This window comes from Mytilus californianus, unplaced genomic scaffold, assembly GCF_021869535.1.
Source record: "Mytilus californianus isolate M0D057914Y unplaced genomic scaffold, xbMytCali1.0.p SCAF_4, whole genome shotgun sequence".
Lineage (NCBI taxonomy): Eukaryota > Metazoa > Mollusca > Bivalvia > Mytilida > Mytilidae > Mytilus > Mytilus californianus.
Window position 1 is genome coordinate 51,167,289 of NW_026262690.1, and position 22,959 is coordinate 51,190,247.

At 31.1% G+C, this 22,959-nt stretch overlaps 1 protein-coding gene across 2 annotated transcripts in view; it reads left to right on the forward strand.

Moving 5' to 3' along the window:
• LOC127698401 (sprouty-related, EVH1 domain-containing protein 2-like) overlaps positions 1–20,971 on the forward strand; it is a 39,485-nt gene extending 18,514 nt beyond the window's left edge. The window contains exons 4-5 of one of the 2 annotated variants that reach the window (XM_052201863.1): positions 12,774–12,829; positions 13,955–20,971. In XM_052201863.1, the coding sequence (XP_052057823.1) occupies positions 12,774–12,829; positions 13,955–14,824 (926 nt within the window). In that variant the 3' untranslated portion in view covers positions 14,825–20,971. The remainder of the gene's footprint in view (positions 1–12,773; positions 12,830–13,954) is intronic. The other variant, XM_052201864.1, reaches the window with a different exon arrangement.
• The last annotated feature ends 1,988 nt before the right edge of the window (positions 20,972–22,959 follow it).

Consider the following 22,959-nt stretch of genomic DNA (forward strand, 5'->3'; position numbering starts at 1 on the left):
AGCTTGTGTTTCCATTCATAGAAATATGAGATGGTGTAAAATTAAATCCTGTTTAAAAGATGACCTATTTAAAATATATGAATTGCATAACTATATAATTATTTCCAGTAGCCAACTTTTTCAAGGATTTTCACCTTTGGCCAAGAAACATCTTACAAGAGAGATATAGATATTTAAGTAGATAACTACTAGTAACAGGAAGCTACTAAAACAATACTTCAGGCTATCTTAAGTTTTAGGATTTACTTTGAGAGCACTTTTGTCCCTCGGAAGATGTGCTTTAAAATTTCTTCAAATTTTAAAAGTCTTTAAAGGTACCCATATAAATGTAGATGTAATTCACTGTTTGATTTGAATTTAAAGTCAGGTCAGTCAGGGTTTTTACTTGCAAAATACTAAGAAGGGAAAGGATAAAATTGAAACAAGCATTTTTAGAGTGCTCTAGGCTTTATGCATATTGATTTACATAATCATTCAGGCATAAATTAGAAGGGTCCCCTTTACACAGTAGATTGGACATGAAGTCCCAGATTTGATACTGATATTTGAATATTGTTTGACTTGATTTGTATTTAGGAAAAATAGAAAATATCTTAAGTTGATAAAAACAAAAATTGTGATTTATGATGATGACTTACATGTCCTCCATTTCTGTGTTCTTTAATTTTTTAGGCCATTTTTCTCTATTCTTTATACTTTTTGCCCATTATTCTCTATTCTTTATATTTTAGCACCTCATTATTCTCTAATCTTTATTTTTTGGTTTACTTTTCTCTATTCTTTATATTTTTTGCCCATTATTCTCTATTCTGTAAACCCCCATCCACACCTAGGTCCTCAAAGATGGTCATTATGAGAAACAGGTCATTAGGCCAGTTATTTTATCAAGATAATACTTGATTATTGGATTTCTAATTAAACTGAGATTGTATGAATGAAAAGTCAGTGACAAGGTCCCGCCCACAACTTCCATGGTCTTAAGGAAAATTAAGGTATTAATTGACCTGTATTTGTTTATTATCAGCTGGTTCTATAGATGGTGGTTGTACAATTTGTCAGGAACTAGGCAATAGCACAGATTATTTTGTATGCGATGCTTGAAATGGTTCTAAATAAGGAACCAGGGGATGGGTTAGAGTCTGCTGGTAGTTACTTTTATTTTTTTCTCTTTTAAAACATGCTTTTAACAAAATAACCTGTAAATATTTATTTCACATTACTTATCATTGCACATTGAATGTGCTGTTATGTTACAGAGGAGTGGATGATACCTTTAACAAACTTATATTGCCTTATTTAGAAAATTCAAGTTTGTACAATAATAGATTTCCTTCCTGACAGAAGATTCCACATTGTTTGTTTATAGACCCTTTGTGACAGGAACCAAAAATTACAGATTATTGATCTGTGAACTTTTTGTCTTTGTTGACCTAGATATTAACGGTAATTAATAAATTGCTTTTAACCTTCCCTTTAGGTCTTTCTGTTGGTATTATCAATTAACTGGATCAAGTTATGACCTTTTTAAATAGCCATTGAATGAATATTGTGTATTTGCCAGATGTTACAATTGATAAAACAGTATAAAATAAATTTTCATTTTCCCATATTGTTTGCATTAGGGGTTTATAATCATATTAAAGTATAGTCTTTTCCACTAAAGTAACAAAACAGGAGTGAACAAAAGTTGTCAGCAAAAATACATAGTTAAGGTATACTGTAATAAGGATAATTAAAAATATACTTAAATAATTTACTAAATTAATGTTTTGAAAACTTTCAATTAAACCCTATAAGCTTTGTACACTAAAAGAAAAAAATATAGTATTTTCATCAGAATTTGAATATGAATTCATGATTGAGTAATGTGCTCATTTGAACCTTACATTTAGGCCTTGATGGCTATAAGAATATGATAAATGTTCCATATACAATCATATACCATCACAACTGCTCGCATGCTCTAACCATAATGTGAATTTTAGTTTATAACACAATTTAGCCTTTTGAGATTTCACCCTACCCCCACCCCTAGGTAGACCAGTACAAAAATAATGTGTAAACACAAACATAATATGATAAATCATGTTGAATATGGCTTGTTCATTGGCTTCCCCAAGGTTAGAAACATGTTGTCTTTTGCCATTACTGACATATACAATAAGGTTTTTTGAGATTTAAGAATTTGTTAATTTGGATCTTGTATACAATATAAAGTAAGGAGATGTGGTATGATTGCCAATAAGACAACTATTCATCAGAGTTCAGATGAAGCGGATTTAAGCAACTAAAACAACAAAGTTGAAAAATTGCAAATATAAATTTTACTTTCAAGTGCGCTAGAACTGGAAAAAAAAGAATCAGACTAAATAATTTGATATGCAGTCCTTAGTCTAGTTTAAATATTGAAACTTTTTAATTAGCATTTAAATAGTAATAAATAAAACCAACTACAACTAGAAACAATGGATTATGTAAACTGAAGAACAGAAAACAATTTAACATGTTATTTTGTTACATCAAAACATATCAGCAAGTTAAAATTTTCTATTAAGGCAGAGCAAATATCACAAAGTATATATGGTATATTAAAGAAATCCAGTTTGAAAATGTCTGACTTGAGGGAAATGTGTCCAATCTGAGGATGAACTACCCTATATTGTATCACATCCATAACCCTATTGATATTGGATTGGGAAAAATTATCTTCATTCATGATAGATATGATATAATAAAAACTGATGATGAAACAAGAAGAAAAGACCTAGATAAGTGTGTGAATGAATGAACCTGTGTATAATTGATTTTCTTCACATATCAATCATCAGTTATACAGGTTAGGGAGTGTCCACATAGCCTAATTGATATATTGATCTGAACAATTTCATTTTATGTGTATATAGCAGATTGATTTTATAATATTTGTTGAATAACTTCCTTTCTGTATATATAATAATGTGACAAGTGGAAAGATTAACTTTTTATTATTGATTGAACAAGCTGTATAACCTGTTACTGCACCGTATTAAAAGGTTTAGGGTTTTTACCCCCCAAAAAATGTAAATACCTCTGAACTGAAAAAGAAGAAAAACTCTGTCCTGCATTTCACAAAAAAACTTTCTGTTGAAAGTGAACGCAAGTACAAACAAGTAGAGAATTGTAAACTGAATTGTTCATGACTTAGTTATGATCACAGGTCAAATCTTTAATTTAGAAAACTTCCTTGAGTTGATGCCTGCATGCATGTTCATTCATCAATATAGTATAATGAGGAAACATTTTATTATTTGAATTTTTTTAATGATAATCTTCACATCTTATTTTCTTTTTTTTCTAAACACATTTTCAACAATAGCATATCAGGTACAAAAAGAAAACAAAACATGTCATTTACTTATGAATGAAATTTTATGTACATAGTAATTTGTTTTTGTGAATGAACTTGGGAGTGTTCTATAAAGGTAGATATATATCTACCTGCCAGAGGTGTCAAATGTGACTTATTATCACATTGTAGTAAACTTAACCATTCATAACTTTTATAATACATAGACTCTTGTGTACTGACCTTTGAGGATTTAGATTGATAAAATCCATAAATTTTCTTTTACATCTTGGAAGATTGTTACCTTATATTTTTATTAATTGATGAAAGGAGACCAGAATAAGTTTACACACTTTGTTTTGAATTGTAGAAGGGCCAAAAACATCTTCGGCACACCATTCTCATTCAAAGTTATGTAAGACATGTATTTGTATCAGAAATAAAAACTGAAATTACTGACATTTCAAAAAAAATTCACACCTAAATTTAAAAAAAAAGTATAAGTACACTGACATTTACAAAGTGAACAACAAGATTAAAACAATACAATAAGCATATTAAGACTTTATAATAACAAAGTGAGAACACCAGATTTACACAGTCAAATTCTGTGCAACACTGTTTGTTTCAAAATGCAAACTTTTACAGAAAGAAATGTTCAAATATAAAAATTTAAAAAAAAGACATGGTGTATTTGCCAATGAGACAACTCCCCACCAGAGACCAAATGACGTAAAAGCTAGAAACTATAGGTCATTTTAGGCCTTCAACAATGAACACAACCAATATCGCATAGCAAGCTATTAAAGCCCCAAAAATGACAAATGTGAAAAAAATAGAATGAGATTGATTGATTGGTGTTTAACGCCACTTTCAACACTGTTGTGCTATTCGTGGTGGTCAATTTTTATTGGTGGATGAAGCTGGAGAGAACCAGCGACCTTCCGTAGGAAAACTAACAATCCTAGTCAATTAAGATTCGAGTCGAGTGCACCTGCCCTGTGCGGGATTTGAACTCACAACCTCAGTGTTGACAGGCTAGTGATACAGTAGTTCGACTACTTAGACCACTTGGCCACCGAGGCCCCCAATTGAAGGAGAGAACTAATGTCCAGCAACTCATTTCACAAAAAATTTTACAAGTCATGAACATTTCAATTCTACGATTAATTTTGGTTGTAAGATTTTTTGTGAAAAGAGTCCCTGATTTATTTACAAAACAATAAATGAAAAACAAATATGATATATAGAAACAAACAACATCCACTAAATTACAGGATCTTAACTTATGACGGACATATACAGAAAGTGGCAGGGTTAAACAAGTTAGCGGGTGCCCAACTTTCCCCTAAACGTAAGGTTTGGGGTGCAACAGAACAACACAAGAGCAAACTGTACAAAACATCCATGTGTTAATACTTTAATCAGATACAAATTTTGGGAAATGGGGTTGGGTGGCGGACAGTTTAATTATGTATGTAGAAATGCAGCAAAAATTTACCGAATTAATTCTTGACGTGTTTTGTTTTGCATGGTTAATTGGCAGCATATGTTATTATAGTGAAGTATTTCAGTTAAAAGGGAAAAACCTGCAAAACTTTTTAAAACATATTTACTAAATGGAGTTATTGTCTTTATACATGTACCGGTACACTTAAAAGAACTTTTTCTCAGATATAAAAAAATTCAGATTATTTCTGGAAGAGATTTTAAGTGTTGATGATTAGACATCATAGATATATTGAATGTTCACAATAATCTAACATATTTCTTTTTCTATTACTTTATCTTGCTTTCTCATGGATATTGTAATGGTGAGTATCTGTCAACAAACTTACACATCCTCTAATGTAAATGTTGTCTTTTAGCTGACCTCTTTTGAAGTTAGCAATTTTTTTTACAGTATAATGGATTATTTCATAGGGAAGTAAAAAGATTTCAAGTCCAGTCCAGTTTCACATGCAGTTTCCAAAAAAACTGCTGAGATATTTCAAATCTCTAGACACTTGAACATTGTAGAAACCATTTTTCGTTGTCTACTTCCTGTATGAAGTTTTTATGAATCACAGTCATCTATATTCAATATACAAATTTTATTCTTCAAACAACAAAGGAAAACATTGAATGAGATTGTCTCAAGCCTTGCAGTGCTAACATTCATAATTTTTGTCGAGCCTGCGACTTTTGTTGCAGAAAGCTCGACATAGGGATAGTGATCTGGCGGCGGCAGCGTTAGCTAACTTCTTAAAAGCTTTATATTTTAGAAGCTAGAAGACTTGGATGCTTCATACTTTGTATATAGATGCCTTATGTTAAGAAGTTTCCGTCTGTCATATGTCCAATGTCCTTGACCTCATTTTCATGGTTCAGTGACTACTTGAAAAAAAAGTCCACATTTTTTATACGACCGCAAAAAAATTTTTGTGGTCGTATATTGGTATGACGTTGGCGTCGTTGTCGTCGTCGTCCAAAGACACATTGGTTTTCGCACTCTAACTTTAGTTTAAGTGAATGGATCTCTATGAAATTTTACCACAAGGTTCAATACCACAAAAGGAAGGTTGGGATTGATTTTGGGGGTTATGGTACCAACAGTTAAGGAATTAGGGGCCAAAAAGGGGCCAAAAATAAGCATTTTTGTAACTTCCAGACATTACTTGTATGTTAGTGTATGGATCTCTCTGACATTGTACCACAAGGTTCCATATCACAAAAGGAATGCTGGGATTGATTTTGGGGGTAATTGCCTCAAAATTTTAGGAATTAGGGGCCAAAAAAGGGGCAAAAAACAAGCATTTTTCTAGTTTCATGACAATAACTTGTGTGTAAGTGTATGGATCTTTCTGAAATTGTACTACAAGGTTCCATATCACAAAGGGAAAGCTGGAATTGAGTTTGGGGGTAATTGCCGAAACGTTTAGGAATTGGGGGCCAAAAAGGGGCCAAAAAACACATTTTTCTAGTTTCCAGACAATAACTTGTGTTCAAGTGTATGGATCTCTCTGAAATTGTACTACAAGGTACCATACCACAAAGGGAAGGCTGGGATTGATGATGGGGGTAATTGCCTCAATATTTTAGGAATTAGGGGCCAAAAAGGGGCAAAAAACAAGCATTTTTCTAGTTTCAGGACAATAACTTGTGTGTAAGTGTATGGATCTTTCTGAAATTGTACTACAAGGTTCCATATCACAAAGGGAAAGCTGGGTTTGAGTTTGGGGGTAATTGCCCTAAACGTTTAGGAATTTGGGGCCAAAAAGGGGCCAAAAAACACATTTTTCTAGTTTCCAGACAATAACTTGTGTTCAAGTGTATGGATCTCTCTGAAATTGTACTGCAAGGTACTATACCACAAAGGGAAGGTGAGGATAAAGTTTGGGGGTGATGAATCATAAGGGGGTTCAAAAAATTTGGGGGGGGGGATTTTTTTTTTTTTTCCTTTTTTTTTCTTTTTTAAATTTTCGATTTTAAGTTGGTTATTTCTGATTTATATTTAAAAGCAAATAATAATGATATGGTAGGAGATACACACCAAACAGGATGTGTAAATTATTATATAATAAGTATTGTGCAATACAAGAAATTTTCAATTGCACAGTATTGCACAATAGCAAGAAATCTTCAATTGCACAGTATTGCGCAATAGCAAGAAATCTTCAATTGCACAGTATTGCGCAATAGCAAGAAATATCCAATTGCACAATATTGCGCAATAGCAAGAAATTGTCAATTGTACAGTATTGCGCAATAGCAAGAAATATTTAATTGCACAGTATTGTGCAAAAGAAGATACTTCGTATAAATTGCTTATTTCTTGACCAATTTCAATGGGGTTTTATTCTTGAATTCTTGGGGTTCTTTAATATGCTGAATCTAACCGTGTATTTAGTTTTTGGATTTTGGGCCCCGTTTTTAAATTGGTCCACATTGAGGTCCAGAGGGTCCAAAATTAAACTTTGTTTGATTTTATCAAAAATTGAATTATTTGGGTTCTTTGATATGCCGAATCCAACCGTATATTTAGATTCTTAATTTTTGGTTCCGTTTTCAAATTGATCTATATTAAGGTCCAAAGGGTCCAAAATAAAACTTAGTTTGATTTTAACAAAAATTGAATTCTTAGGGTTCTTTGATATGTTGAATCTAAACATGTATTTAGATTTTTGATTATGGGCCCAGTTTTCAAGTTGGTCCAAATCGGGGTCCAAAATTAAACTTTGTTTGATTTCAACAAAAATTGAATATATGGGGTTCTTTGATATGCTGAATCTAACCATGTAATTAGATTTTTGATTTTTGGGCCCCGTTATCAACTTTGTCCACATTGAGGTCAAAAGGGTCCAAAATTAAACTTTGTTTGATTTCATCAAAAATTGAATTCTTGGGGTTCTTTGATATGCTGAATCTAACCATGTATTTAGATTTTGGATATTACACCAAAATAGGTGAATGTCCAATTTAAAATTTTTAAGTTCTTAGACCACATTCATTCTGTGTCAGAAACCTATGCTGTGTCAAATATTTAATCACAATCCAAATGCAAAGCTGTATCAAGCTTGAATGTTGTGTCCATACTTGCCCCAACTGTTCAGGGTTCGACCTCTGCGGTCGTATCAAGCTGCGCCCTGCGGAGCATTTTATTGTAATAATAATTTCTTTCTTATAATGAGTAATAGGATAACTATATTTGGTATGTGCATACCTTGCAAGGTCCTCATGCCCGTCAGACAATTTTCATTTGACCTCGACCTCATTTCATGGATCAGTGAACAAGGTTAAGTTTTCGTGGTCAAGTCCATATATATCAGATACTATAAGCAGTAGGTCTACTATATTTGGTATATGGAATGATTGTAAGGTGTACATGTCCAACTGGTAGGTGTCATCTGACCTTGACCTCATTTTCATGGTTCAGTGGTCAAAGTTAAGTTTTTGAGTTTTGGTCTTTTTTTCTAATACTATATGCAATAGGTCAACTGTATTTGGTGTATGGAAATATTTTATGATGAACATGTCAGTCTCGCAGGTTTTATTTGACCTTGACCTCATTTTCACGGTTCATTTCTCAGTATTAAGTTTTTATACGACCGCAAAAATTGAAAATTTTTTGGTCGTATATTGGTATGACGTTGGCGTCGTCGTCGTCGTCGTCGTTGTCGTCGTCGTCGTCGTCGTCCGGCGTCGTCCGAAGACACATTGGTTTTCGCACTCTAACTTTAGTTTAAGTGAATGGATCTCCATGAAATTTTACCATAAGGTTCAATACCATAAAAGGAAGGTTGGGATTGATTTTGGGGGTTATGGTACCAACAGTTAAGGAATTAGGGGCCAAAAAGGGGCCAAAAATAAGCATTTTTGTAACTTCCAGACAATAACTTGTGTGTAAGTGTATGGATCTCTCTGACATTGTACCACAAGGTTCCATATCACAAAGGGAAGGCTGTAATTGATTTTGGGGGTAATTGCCTCAAAATTTTAGGAATTAGGGGCCAAAAAAGGGGCAAAAAACAAGCATTTTTCTAGTTTCATGACAATAACTTGTGTGTAAGTGTTTGGATATTTCTGAAATTGTACTACAAGGTTCCATATCACAAAGGGAAAGCTGGAATTGAGTTTGTGGGTAATTGCCCGAAACGTTTAGGAATAGGGGGCCAAAAAGGGGCCAAAAATAAGCATTTTTCTAGTTTCCAGACAATAACTTGTGTTCAAGTGTATGGATCTCTCTGAAATTGTACTGCAAGGTACCATACCACAAAGGGAAGGCTGGGATTGAGTTTGGGGGTGATGAATCATAAGGGGGTTCAAAAAATTGGGGGGGGGGGGGAATTTTTTTTTTTTATTTTTTTTTCTTTTTTTCCTTTTTTTTTTCTTTTAAAATTTTCCATTTTAAGTTGGTTATTTCTGATTTATATTTAAAAGCAAATAATAATGATATGGTAGGAGATACACACCAAACAGGATGTGTAAATTATTATATAATAAGTATTGTGCAATAGCAAGAAATTTTCAATTGCACAGTATTGCACAATTGCAAGAAATCTTCAATTGCACAGTATTGCGCAATAGCAAGAAATCTTCAATTGCACAGTATTGCGCAATAGCAAGAAATATCCAATAGCACAATATTGCGCAATAGCAAGAAATTGTCAATTGTACAGTATTGCACAATAGCAAGAAATATTCAATTGCACAGTATTGTGCAAAAGAAGATACTTCGTATAAATTGCTTATTTCTTGATCAATTTCAATGGGGTTTTATTCTTGAATTCTTGGGGTTCTTTAATATGCCGAATCTAACCAAGTATTAAGTTTTTGGATTTTGGGCCCCGTTTTTAAATTGGTCCATATTGAGGTCAAAAGGGTCCAAAATTTAACTTTGTTTGATTTCTTCAAAAATTGAATTATTGGGGTTCTTTGATATGCCGAATCTAACCGTGTATTTAGATTCTTAATTTTTGGTTCCGTTTTCAAATTGGTCTACATTAAGGTCAAAAGGGTCCAAAATTAAACTTAGTTTGATTTTAACAAAAATTGAATTTTTAGGGTTCTTTGATATGCTGAATCTAAACATGTATTTAGATTTTTGATTATGGGCCCAGTTTTCAAGTTGGTCCAAATCGGGGTCCAAAATTAAACTTTGTTTGATTTCAACAAAAATTGAATATATGGGGTTCTTTGATATGCTGAATCTAACCATGTATTTAGATTTTTGATTTTTGGGCCCCGTTATCAACTTTGTCCACATTGAGGTCAAAAGGGTCCAAAATTAAACTTTGTTTGATTTCATCAAAAATTGAATTCTTGGGGTTCTTTGATATGCTGAATCTAACCATGTATTTAGATTTTTTATTTGTGGACCCGCTATCAAATTGGTTCATATTGAGGTCTAAAGGGTCCAAAATTAAACTTTGTTTGATTTCATCAAAAATTGAATTATTGGGGTTCTTTGATATGCCAAATCTAACCGTGTATTTAGATTTTTAATTTTGGGTCCTGTTTTTAAATTGGTCTACATTAAGGTCCAAAGGGTCCAAAATTAAACTTAGTTTGATTTTAACAAAAATTGAATTCTTGGGGTTCTTTGATATGCTGAATCTAAACATGTGTTTAGATTTTTGATTATGGGCCCAGTTTTCAAGTTGGTCCAAGTTGGGGTCCAAAATTAAACTTTGTTTGATTTCAACAAAAATTGAATATATGGGGTTCTTTGATATGCTGAATCTAAACATGTATTTAGATTTTAGATTTTTGGCCCAGTTTTCAAGTTGGTCCAAATTGGGGTCCAAAATTAAACTTTGTTTGATTTCAACAAAAATTGAATATATGGGGTTCTTTGATATGCTGAATCTTACCATGTATTTAGATTTTTTATTTGTGGGCCCGCTATCAAATTGGTTCATATTGAGGTCAAATGGGTCCAAAATTAAACTTTGTTTGATTTCATCAAAAATTTAATTATTGGGGTTCTTTGATATGCCAAATCTAACCGTGTATTTAGATTTTTAATTTTGGGTCCCGTTTTTTAAATTGGTCTACATTAAGGTCCAAAGGGTCCAAAATTAAACTTAGTTTGATTTTAACAAAAATTGAATTTTTGGGGTTCTTTGATATGCTGAATCTAAACATGTGTTTAGATAGATTATGGAACCAGTTTTCAAGTTGGTCCAAGTTGGGGTCCAAAATTAAACTTTGTTTGATTTCAACAAAAATTGAATATATGGGGTTCTTTGATATGCTGAATCTAAACATGTATTTAGATTTTAGATTTTTGGCCCAGTTTTCAAGTTGGTCCAAATTGGGGTCCAAAATTAAACTTTGTTTGATTTCAACAAAAATTGAATATATGGGGTTCTTTGATATGCTGAATCTTACCATGTATTTAGATTTTTTATTTTGTGGGCCCGCTATCAAATTGGTTCATATTGAGGTCAAAAGGGTCCAAAATTAAACTTTGTTTGATTTCATCAAAAATTGAATTATTAGGGTTCTTTGATATGCCAAATCTAACCGTGTTTTTAGACTTTTAATTTTGGGTCCCGTTTTTTAAATTGGTCTACATTAAGGTCCAAAGGGTCCAAAATTAAACTTAGTTTGATTTTAACAAAAATTGAATTCTTGGGGTACTTTGATATGCTGAATCTAAACATGTGTTTAGATTTTTGATTATGGGACCAGTTTTCAAGTTTGTCCAAGTTGGGGTCCAATATTAAACTTTGTTTGATTTCAACAAAAATTGAATATATGGGGTTCTTTGATATGCTGAATCTAACCATGTATTTTGATTTTGGACATTGGACCATAATAGGTAAATTAAAAAAATTGAAGTTCTTAGACCACATTCTTTCTGTGTCAGAAACCTATGCTGTGTCAAATATTTAATCACAATCCAAATTCAGAGCTGTATCAAGCTTGAATGTTGTGTCCATACTTGCCCCAACTGTTCAGGGTTCGACCTCTGCGGTCGTATCAAGCTGCGCCCAGCGAAGCATTTTATTGTGTTTTGGTCTGTTTTTCTTCAACTATAAGCAATAGATAAACTATATTTGTTGTATGGAAGGATTGTAAGGTGTATATGTCTGTCTGGCAGGTATCATCTGACCTTGACCTCATTTTCATGGTTCATTGGTCAGTGTTAAGTTTTCATGTTTAAGTTTGTTTCTTTGGTACTATAAGCAATAGGTCAACTATATTTAATGCATAAATTGATTTTAAGGTGTACATGTCTGTCTGGCATGGTTCATCTGACCTTGACCTCATTTGCATGGTTCATTAGTCAATGTTAAGTTTTCTTGGTTAAGACTGTTTCTTAGAAACTATAAGCAATAGGTTTATTGAATGATTGTAAGGTGTACATGTATTTCTCATTTGGTTTATCTGACCTTGACCTCATTTTCTTGGATCATGTTAAGTTCATGTGTTACTTGTAGTAAAGCTTTATATTTAGTACTATCAACATAAAATCAATGGTTAGCAAAGAAGGCGAGACATTTCAGCGTGTGCACTCTTGTTTTTATATATATATATTGAATTATTTCTTAAATGATTACTTATCTTTTCAAATACAACTTTTGATAGAGTTTTTTTCCTCATTTTACCAATATAAGAGCATCACTTCCAATAACTCTATTTTAGTAAGTAACAACAAAAATAAAATGATAATGTTTGTTATGATATGAAATGTTCATTTAAATTCAAAAGGAACCCAAAATATGAGTTCAATTATATTTAATCCTTCAGCAAAGGAGACTATTTAATAAAAAAAAAACCAACATATGTTGACCTAGATATCAGTTTTTTGTTGTGGTGGGTAGCTGTCTCATTTTGTACACAACACATCTCCATTTATATTTATAACTTGTATTTTTCTTTCATACTGACCATCATATATAATCCTTCTAGTTAAAAATCTTATATATACATTTAACTGAAGTTTTCTTTCAATTTTCAGGAAATTCTAATCTGTCAAATCTAGATGGTGACGAAGAAGTGTTTGCTGTAAGTACGGTAAGGGAAAAGTGTCAAATAATGCTTACTTAATGTAGAAGATGGGATATGGAGTAGACAGTCATGAGACGTAGTGATTTTGAAAAGCTGAGAAGAGTGTTGACTAGTTGTACAACTTTCTATTCATTATAGAGAAAAGGCTGATTCACTTAAGCACTTGACAAGTTGAACAATATATGAAAGTTATCAACCAAAACTGAAACTCAGCGGTTTAAAGTATGAAAACTATGGAAAAAAAACACAACATTAAAAATTCAAATAGTAACCGTATTCCAATACCCTGTTGAAAAAGTTATGATATAATGTCCCAGGGCACAATACATGTTTCTTGCATAACCTTCAAAAGGTACGCTAAACACTCAAAGTTAGGAAAGCCAAAAGTAATTGGAGTGCTTTAAATCCATAAAGACCTAAACAAAACAGACAAAACCATCAAAAGTCAACTTTGTCTGAGGAAGTTATAACCTTCACTTGAGAACAATTACATAATTTTATGAACTGTTAAGGGTAGACATAAAATAGATCATTAAAGGGATGCCAATATGGAAACACTGCCTATAGAAAAACAGTATGAAAAAGACAAGTGAAATCTTATGTGACTTGTTGTCAATTTAAAGGTGCTAAATTAAAAGATCAATATGGGGTCAAAATTTTACACATATAATTAAAATTTTGGTTTCTTGGACATTTCTATGCTTTGGACGGACATATTTTACTTTTTTGTTTCAAAAGAAAAACATGCAGATTTTTGTAAACATATTTAGAATATCTACGTTATAAAGTTATGCTCTTAATTTGTGTAATAATTTTTTATAAATAATTCATTTTTTTGCTGTATATTTATCCAATTTAAAAATTATCTGTGATTTCTTCATAAAAATTGGAACAAACAATCTTCATACAGTATCAAGTCAAATGCCAGTTTAAAAAGGAGGTGTCCATGTACTTGTTTGGAAGCTAATGAATAGAATCACTCGAAAAATGCGTCTTTTCCCGATATGTCAAAGTTTGACGTTGTAAAAAATAACATTTTACGTTAGCAGCATCATTACCTCCCCTGTTACTGTATTGTATGCCCATAAAGAATATGTGGTAAATTTATGATAGTTTTATTTGTGATTTCAGATTTTAGATCTTCCCATCCCTAGACGAGACTCATCATCACAATCTGCAAGTACAACTTCAACAACTACTAGTAGTCCTACACCACAGTCACCCTCATCTCTTGTGTCAGGAATGCCTGATCCATTTACATATACACATTCACATGCTAATCATCATCATCTGCACAGAGTGCATTATATCACTTCACCACATCGTTCATCCGCTAGATCGCCACCTAGTGACAGTTCTAAATCAGACAATTTAGAAAAGGATGAAATATATATTAAATCAGATGAACCGACTTCTGTGGGATCTAAGTCAGATCAAGGATTGTTAGAAAACGATAATGTTGAGACGAAAGAATATTCATATGTAATTATTGCCAAAAAAGATCAACATGAATATAGTTATCCCACTTTAGAATCTGTGCAAAAACCTGTTTCTAAGAGAGAAGCAATGCACAAGTGTCAGACTTCTTTACCGCATCAACATCCACCATTGCCGAAGAAAAAGCAAAAAGACAAACATCGTACACATTTGTTACAGAATCAGAAATCTCGGTGCAAATATTGCCGGGAACTGTTTTCACATGACGATAATGCTCGTGGAAGTTGTGAAGATGCTCCAGATGGAGTAGAAAAGTGCATTGAATATGTGACTTGTGTATGGTGTGCTAAAGGGATAATTTACCATTGTATGGCAGATCCCGATGGTGATTATGGACACCCATGTGTATGTGATACAAGTGATAGGACAAATTGTAAAAAGTGGACTGCTTTAACTATTCTTTCACTTTTTTTGCCGTGCTTATGGTGCTACTGGCCATGTATGGCATGCCACAAATGTGGTGTGTCATGTGGCTGCTGTGGAGGTCGGCACAAAGCCTCGTAGTAAAGACTTAATGTTTTGACTTCTTCAGTCTTAAGGATTATGTTAGTTTTCTTTGGTTAAGAATAGTAGATCTATTTTGTTGAATCTCTTTTTAATCTAACTAGAAAATGTTTTGATCTCATGTTATAAATTTTCTTAATTTTCTTAATTCCATCCAACCTTGTTTCCAACATAATTGAACATATGTTAGTGCATGTATATTCTCAGTGATAAAAAGTAAAAATGATTATTTAGTGCATTACAAAAACAACAGTGATAGTCATTTAATTCTTAAATTAAAATGCAATTAACTAAATTTCTTTGAATGAAAAAAACAATGTTTCAATTCCTTTAGAACATCAATTGTCATAGCCAAAGTTATCTTTTAAGCAAAAAAGAGCAGAAAGAATTATAAAATAAGCTCATATTGATTTCAGCTGTAGGTATATATCCTTCTTAAAATGTGAGTTAAAATATTCTATATTTTATATGGAGTGTAGGATTATTTTTTGCCATTTTCCCTAGGTGCCTTATCTTCACAAATGTATGGTTAAAAGGTATATTCCTTTAATGTATCATACATACATGTTTTAACAATTTAAAATACAATTGTGTCTTGCAATAACAAAATAGGTATTTGATTCATTGTTTAATATTTTGACAATATTTTAATTGACTACTCACAAAAACAAATTGATAGGTATAGCCATTTATTGTTATAAAAGTGCTGTAAAGTATTGGTGCATGAAAACTTAGTGCTTTCATTTTATCATATTGTATAACAGATAAAATTTAATGTTAAAGTATTGTCCATAACTTAATTCACAGATCTAGGATGTTAAGGTTGATAAAAGTATCTACCTTTGATTTGGCTGCAGTGTGGGTTTTCTTTTTAAGAGATTACTGCTTGCTGCAACTGAATCAAAGAAAATTATTGAAATACTAATTATTTTTTCAATCCTTCAATTTTATTACTGTTACGATCCTATATAGAAACAGTAGCCAAAATATAAAGACCAGAAAAAAACAAACCCAAATGACTGTCCATCCCACTGGTCAATCCCACTGGCAGTTACTTTATATTTCAAGTTTTTACAACAGCAATATTTAAATCAATTAAGACTGGCTGTAAGATGGACAGACATTATTTTGGAAAAAAAACTTAAGTTTGCTGTCTCCTTTTAGTTAATAAAGTTTAATTTACCTTTCATAATGTACCACACTTTTTATTTACCTTATATAATATACTACACTTGGTAGAGTATCTAAGAATAATTAAAAAATGATGGAATATTTCATCAACCAAAATAAGGGGGTAAAAAATCAAACTATTCCTTTATATAAAGCATTAAAATGATAAGAAATTTCTGCAATTAAATAAAAAAACAGTTGGTCTTTTCACAATTAATCACAATAAATAAATGACATAAAAGAAGTTTTTCTGGTAATATATTTTATTAAATTGATTGCAGAATACTGTGAAGATTAAGTTTATTGTTATTTTTCGATGAGTGGGATTGAGGATTTTTATTTGTTACCAGACTTATGCAATTGTCTGTGGGTATATAACATAATCCGTAAGACTGATGATATTTTTAACTGTGAATGTACGTTTTTAGCACTATTGTTGTATGTGCTCCAGTTTAATATGCACCTATTGTTTTAATCTTATACTATGCTCGCCTTTTATACAGTACATTTATAAAATAAGGGTTTCATTTGTTAATGTTTCTTTATGTTTCTGTTAAGTTGTTAAGCTTTCTTTTTAATGGTGCTACTGTTTTTCTTTTCTTGTTTCAAGACTGAATTACTTATGTAAGAATTTATATCTTTGATGCTATGTGAAAACATTTTGTTTGTCTTTATAAATATCTCTTTTGATCAGAAGCTAAATATTGAAATACAATGTTTAAAAATATGCATGATTAAATAAATTAGAAGCTGCGTACATGTAAGGACTGCTACAATTTGCACACCACTTGTGGTTAGATTATAAAACTGAACTGCTAAATGTATTTTATCTTTGTCATTCAATTCATATACAGGTCCAAATAGGTTTTATCATAAGGATCAAAGAAAAAGAGAAACTTCTGTTATTGATAACTTACAGAAGAAAATAGTATTTATACAGTGATAATTAAGATTACCTATGGTTTTGAAAATAAGAGGGAGTTTCTCTGCTACAATCTCATTGAAGGGCAAGGGTGATAGCCCTGAAATGAGATGTAGCCAAGAAACTTCCTCTAGCTTGAAAGAACATAGATAATCTGTATATCTGTATTTTCCTAGGTAACATAAATGATGTCATCACAATCTCACTATGCTCAACTGAGATAAACTTATCTCAGTCAAGTAGCTTGAGATAGAAAATTATCACACAGAAAGATCAAAGGAAAAAAAATAGCAATAAAACATATTATCTTGATCATTTAGAGTATTTCATTGTGTGTAATCCAGATTCTGATTGGTCACTCTTCAGTCATTCATGTATAAAAAAAATACTTTAAAATACTAAAATAACATAAATGTGCAAAACAAAACTGATTTTTTTGAATAATTATAATGTTTATGAAAAGTTTATCAGGCTACCTCAATAGCAGTACTGTTGCACAACTTCTGTTGGGCTTACTTACTAGATATACAGAATTTTCACTGCCTAATAATTTGATATCAGCTGCCTTTCATACATTTATTTTAGACTGTTAATTGTTAACAGGATTATTTTGGTATAAATTCGAGACAATATCATTCATAAATTTCAGTCAGTACTTGTTGTATAAATTTCTATGTGATATTTTATTGATTCAGTCTGGATAAGCCATGTGCACAAATATAAACTCTTGATAACTAATATTTTTTCAATTAAAGAAAAAAAAAATTGTTTTATAAAGTACTTCAATACTTGAAAACATTACTTAAATATGATCTACATTGTGTAAATTGATATTTATTGATCAAGGCTTTTAAATTGATAAACAAATGTAGTAGCAACTTTTGCACATGAAGCAACTTACAACTTTCATTTTTACTGCTGTCACACATAGTCATGATCTCAAAATTATGAAATATCTCTGATGTAGTTTCATGCAACATATTAAAAAAAGTTTAGATGAAAAAATTTATGTTCTGGTTGTCTGAATATGTGTAACATGTGTATTAGTAAATATCTTTCAAAGAAGAATAACCACTGATATATTAATGAATATATTATCTTTTATAAACATGTTTTCTAAGTAATTTCTCAAACATTTCGTCACACTATTTTTCGATGCCCTTACTTTTCCTGTTTGATTGTAAAGTCAACATGTTTATTACTGGCATTTTTATCAAAATGTTAAAAGCTCTGATGAATTAAACATCTTGAGATGCTGTTGAAATAACATGTAGAAATTATATAAGAAAATTGAAATTTGTCTTGTACATATGTAGAAGGTAAAGATGCAATACATTTGAGCAGGAATTTTAATGCAGTAATTCAATGTTGTTGTTTTTTTGTCAGAAACACCTATTGATTTGAAAGAGCAGTACTAACAGGATATTGTATAGTTTGGTTTAGATGCAAGTAGTTGTCTAAAAATCTTTTATTACCAGTTCGATTCATCAAATCTTTTTCTCCTTTCTTCTTATTAAATTGATTTTTTATTATGGCATTTACTAATTAGCAGTCATGACTTACATTATGTGAAATGGCAAACCCAGCAGATGTGACATGTGTATTGATAAAAGGGAGTGAACTCTTGTTTTACATATAACATTTACCCATGTGTTCATTAATTTGTTTATTTTGTTTTGTTCGCTCATTTTGCAATTTTATTTGTCATTTTAGCTTTTTCAGAATACTTTTTGACCTTATTCATTTCTACAAATTTGGAAGTAAGGATCAAACTCAGGGAGAAATCATTTTATTTTGCTTTTATTAATGCAGTATAAAGTCATCATGTAAAATTTCATCAACTGATTTCAAATGAAATATATTTAGTATAGCTGTACAATCTCTATTTTTTTTTTTATTTTTTTTTTTTTTTCTAATTTTGGGGTACAATTTTTCCATTTGATAGAAAATAATTATATTAACCTATAGTAGATACTTCTAGAAAAATGCACTTAAATCATTTAATACTGTATATAATCTTTATTACATTTAAATGTAATGTTTTCAAATAGAAATTATCCCCCAAAATCTAATTGATTTTTACTATAAGTTTGGTTTTGCTGAAAATTTATACAAAAGTTTCTCATTTAATTGCCTAAAATGGAATGGAGAACTGGGTATTGAAAGAGTTTGTTTTTAGTTAATTAAATAGATGTGTCTTATCTGTAGTAGATCCTGGCATGTCAGATGTGTTGTGGTTCCTTCCTTTTATCACTGCATTTTGGTCTGTTTACCTGAATTTATTTGGAATAAAACACAAATTGTATGTGCTTATTCAATTATTTAAAATTTAAACACTTAAATTTTTCTTCTTTCAGAGTTTCATGTTATATTATATCCAGGGACAAGTTTAAATTAGCAGTCTGAAATTCATTTAATATCTTGATTTAAACAGTAACACTGAAGAAATGTTGGCAGTAATTTGTACTTATTATGAATAAGTTAAAATTCTGGAATTATGTTGCTTTTATAAGAATATTTTTAAGTTACAAATTAAAATTCATGAATGAAATCGATTTTGATCTCACAATTGATAAAAGGATTATTTATATAGATTCTAAAAACAATATTTTAAAAGATTATTAAATGAAAAGTTCATATTTTCCTTTTAATTTATGAATGAAATGAATTTAAATTAAGATTATTTATTCCGATTCTTATAAACAATACTGGCAAGTCATTTAAGACCTTTATCAACTTTTATACAATTAATTGAAGTGTGTTTCAATGTTAGTTACCATGACACGGTGTTCTATTTAGTACGTAGAATTAATTTATTTTTATTAAAAGGTTGTAGTTTAAGCTGCAGGAAGCAGTTCTATTTTCCTACAGTAAGCTTTCAGTATTTTTAAAGCAATTTGTTGATGTTTATTATCTTTAAGATTTTGTGATCATGATTTTATTATTAAGTGGAAAGCAGGAGAACAGATAGAGCTTCTAGGCTTACAGTTTTATGTCATGCATTTATTTTATTTTACTTTTTTTTTTCATTTTAATTGTTTTATTACAAGTTATTAAAAAGTGTTCTTATTAACATATTTGTTAAATGATGAAAGTGTGTATGACTGTGAATGAATGCTGAATACCACCAGAGAAATGCAAATATTTCCACCATTGTTGTATTTGTGAGTTTCTTAAGGGTATATTGTGATTGTGATGCTAACATAGTCAACATCAGTAGCTTTTTTACTTTTTAATTGTCAATTTTTACTAAAGGGAGATAATAACAAAATCATTGTGGCCTGAACCAAAAGATAAATATGTCCGAACTTACTGTATGAGAGCGAGAGAAAAACAAAACAAGAGATTGGACTGTAATTTTTAAACAATATGTCAGATCTCTCTAAAGTGGTAACAAACAAAATATACTCTGTAGCATTGAAGTTGATGAAGTTCTGTGTAGGATTTATAAGCTTCTGTCAGTTATTTAGTAAACTTCAGAATGTTTTATTATTCAAAATCTTAAAATATTCAATAACAAGGAATATTTTTTGTAACTGCTGTAAAAGACATTGTGTATTAAATACTATTGTAAACATACAATAACATTTGAGGAAACATACTACATGACATTTTGATGTGATTGCTATAGATCATGTGTTCTATGGTATAAAAGAAAGTTGTTACCACTTTTGAATGAGATTGACATACATACATGTAGTTCATAAACTTTTGCATTTCATTGTTAATTTCATATCATATGGTCCAATCTCTTGTTGTTAAATGATTTTGTTCAAAATTAATTGTATTTCAACTTTTGACCTTTTAACTTGTTGCAGGCAGCTGTTTACAAGGAAACAATAATGATTACTAAATTAGTTCTAAAACTATATAGAATACTTGAAGATAGTATAAGCAGTATGATTTACCCTCAACAGAATCAAGTTTAAATGTGGAAAGCTTGCAATTTTAAAGTGTTCTTCACTGTACTTCTATATCAATCTGGTACATAGTAAAATACATCTGTATTTTATTATTTAATATAATAAAAAATAATCATGACATAAGACTTACAATCTGTTTTGGTGTTGTATGTTATGATTAATTATTGGGAAACACAAGGCTTCTTTGATCTGTGTTGTGAACTGGGATTTTGTAAAATTTTCATCTGAAGACAAAAACTTAGCTTCTAGCAATATTTAAAATATTTAAAATATCAAAAAAACTGATCAACACCATAACCAAATTGATTGGACTGACACTGCAATAAGCACAGCCTGTCAGATATAATTCATTCCACTATGCTATTTCATAGCATTACACCTGTAACTGATTTCATATTAGTGTCAAATTTCAATTTGTTTTCACAGAATTGCCACAATATTGAAATAAGGTGATGTGGTATATTTGCCAATGAAACAACTATCCACCAGAGTTTAATGAAGTGGATATAAGGAATTAAAGATCATTAGACGGCCTTTATGAATCGAAAAAACCCATACCATATAATTGTTTATAAAAGGCCCCTACATAAAAATTTGAAACAGTACAAATGAGAAAACTAAAGGCCTAATTTATAACAATACAAATTATTAAAAACAAATATGACAGACATGATCGAAAGGAAACCTGAATTATAGGCTCCTGACTTGGGACAGGCAACTAAAGAATGAGGTGGGGTTTAACATATTTGTGAGTGCACACTCTTCCCTAATCAAGGAGGGTAGTATTACTGCACAACATAAGAACAAACTATAAAAAGCAGTTGCAATGGCTCAACTCAATAGATCTGTATGAAGAAAAATCATAAAATCAATAGACACAAAGCACTGCAGTTACTGTTGGCTAGTTCAACACCAATTACAACTTATAAATTAATCATGTTCTCCCAGACTAATGTTGATACATTTTATTTTTTTATACCCCAATCTTTCAAGAAGTAGGGGTAATAAGTTTTGAACTGTTTATCAGTAACTTTGGTTTTCAAGATGCTCAATCAAATACTATATATCCAATTTCAACCTTCCTTGGATATATGGTCACGAATAATGGGAGAAAGAGCCCTTTTGATGTTAAGGTCACTGTATCCAAGATCAAGGTCGTACTAAAATGGATAAAAAAATGTGCAGGATATTGTTGCCAGATGCTTAATTAAATAGTATAAATGGGATTGCAACCTTACTTGGAAATATGGCACAAATAATAAGAGAACGATCCCTAATGATTTAGTGGTAACTGAGGTCAAGGTCATAGCTACTAAAAATAGATCAAATTTGTGCAGAAATGTGGTTTCAGGATGTTTAATCAAATATTTTTATCGGACTGCAATCTTAATTGGAAATGTGTTCACATATGAGAAGATGATGTGTATTGATTATTAGATCACTACATGTCTAAGGTCATGGTCAAAGTAACCAAAATTTGTGCAGGTAAGTGGTTTCCTGATACTAAAACAATTTTTTCATATCGGATTGCAACATTACTTAGCTATGTGGTCACATATAATGACAACCCACATCTCAACTGTATCCAAGAACGCAAATTCAACACGGCTTTCTCAGACGCAAACTACAATTCTGCCCAAAAAACTGCAATTCAGTAGTTTACATCTCATTAGTAAGATCTACAATGGAATATGGGGTAATGGTATGGCATCCATATACCACAAACAACATTAAGCAACTAGAGAAGATCCAGCGTAGAGCTGCACGCTTTATCACAGGGGATTACAAATCTATAGAGAAGAAGGATTGGTCACGAAAATGCTTACCGTCTTGGAACTAGATAATCAGCAGTCTACAAGAACTAGTCGTATTTCTGTTCAAAGTGGTTGTGGTTTAAGGGCCAGTTTTCAAACCCGACGAATATTTGGTAAAAAGCAAAATCAAAAGGATTATTTAACCTAAACGTTTTGAAGAAAGTGCAAATATAGTTAACAATTCAGTCAAAACAACTCAAAGGCACTTGATACAACTAATTGCAAAACTGAACAATCCAAGAACTCATTCTGTGTTAACACGGTAATTAATTGGAAGAAGATATAATGTGCCCCAAGTCCGTGGGG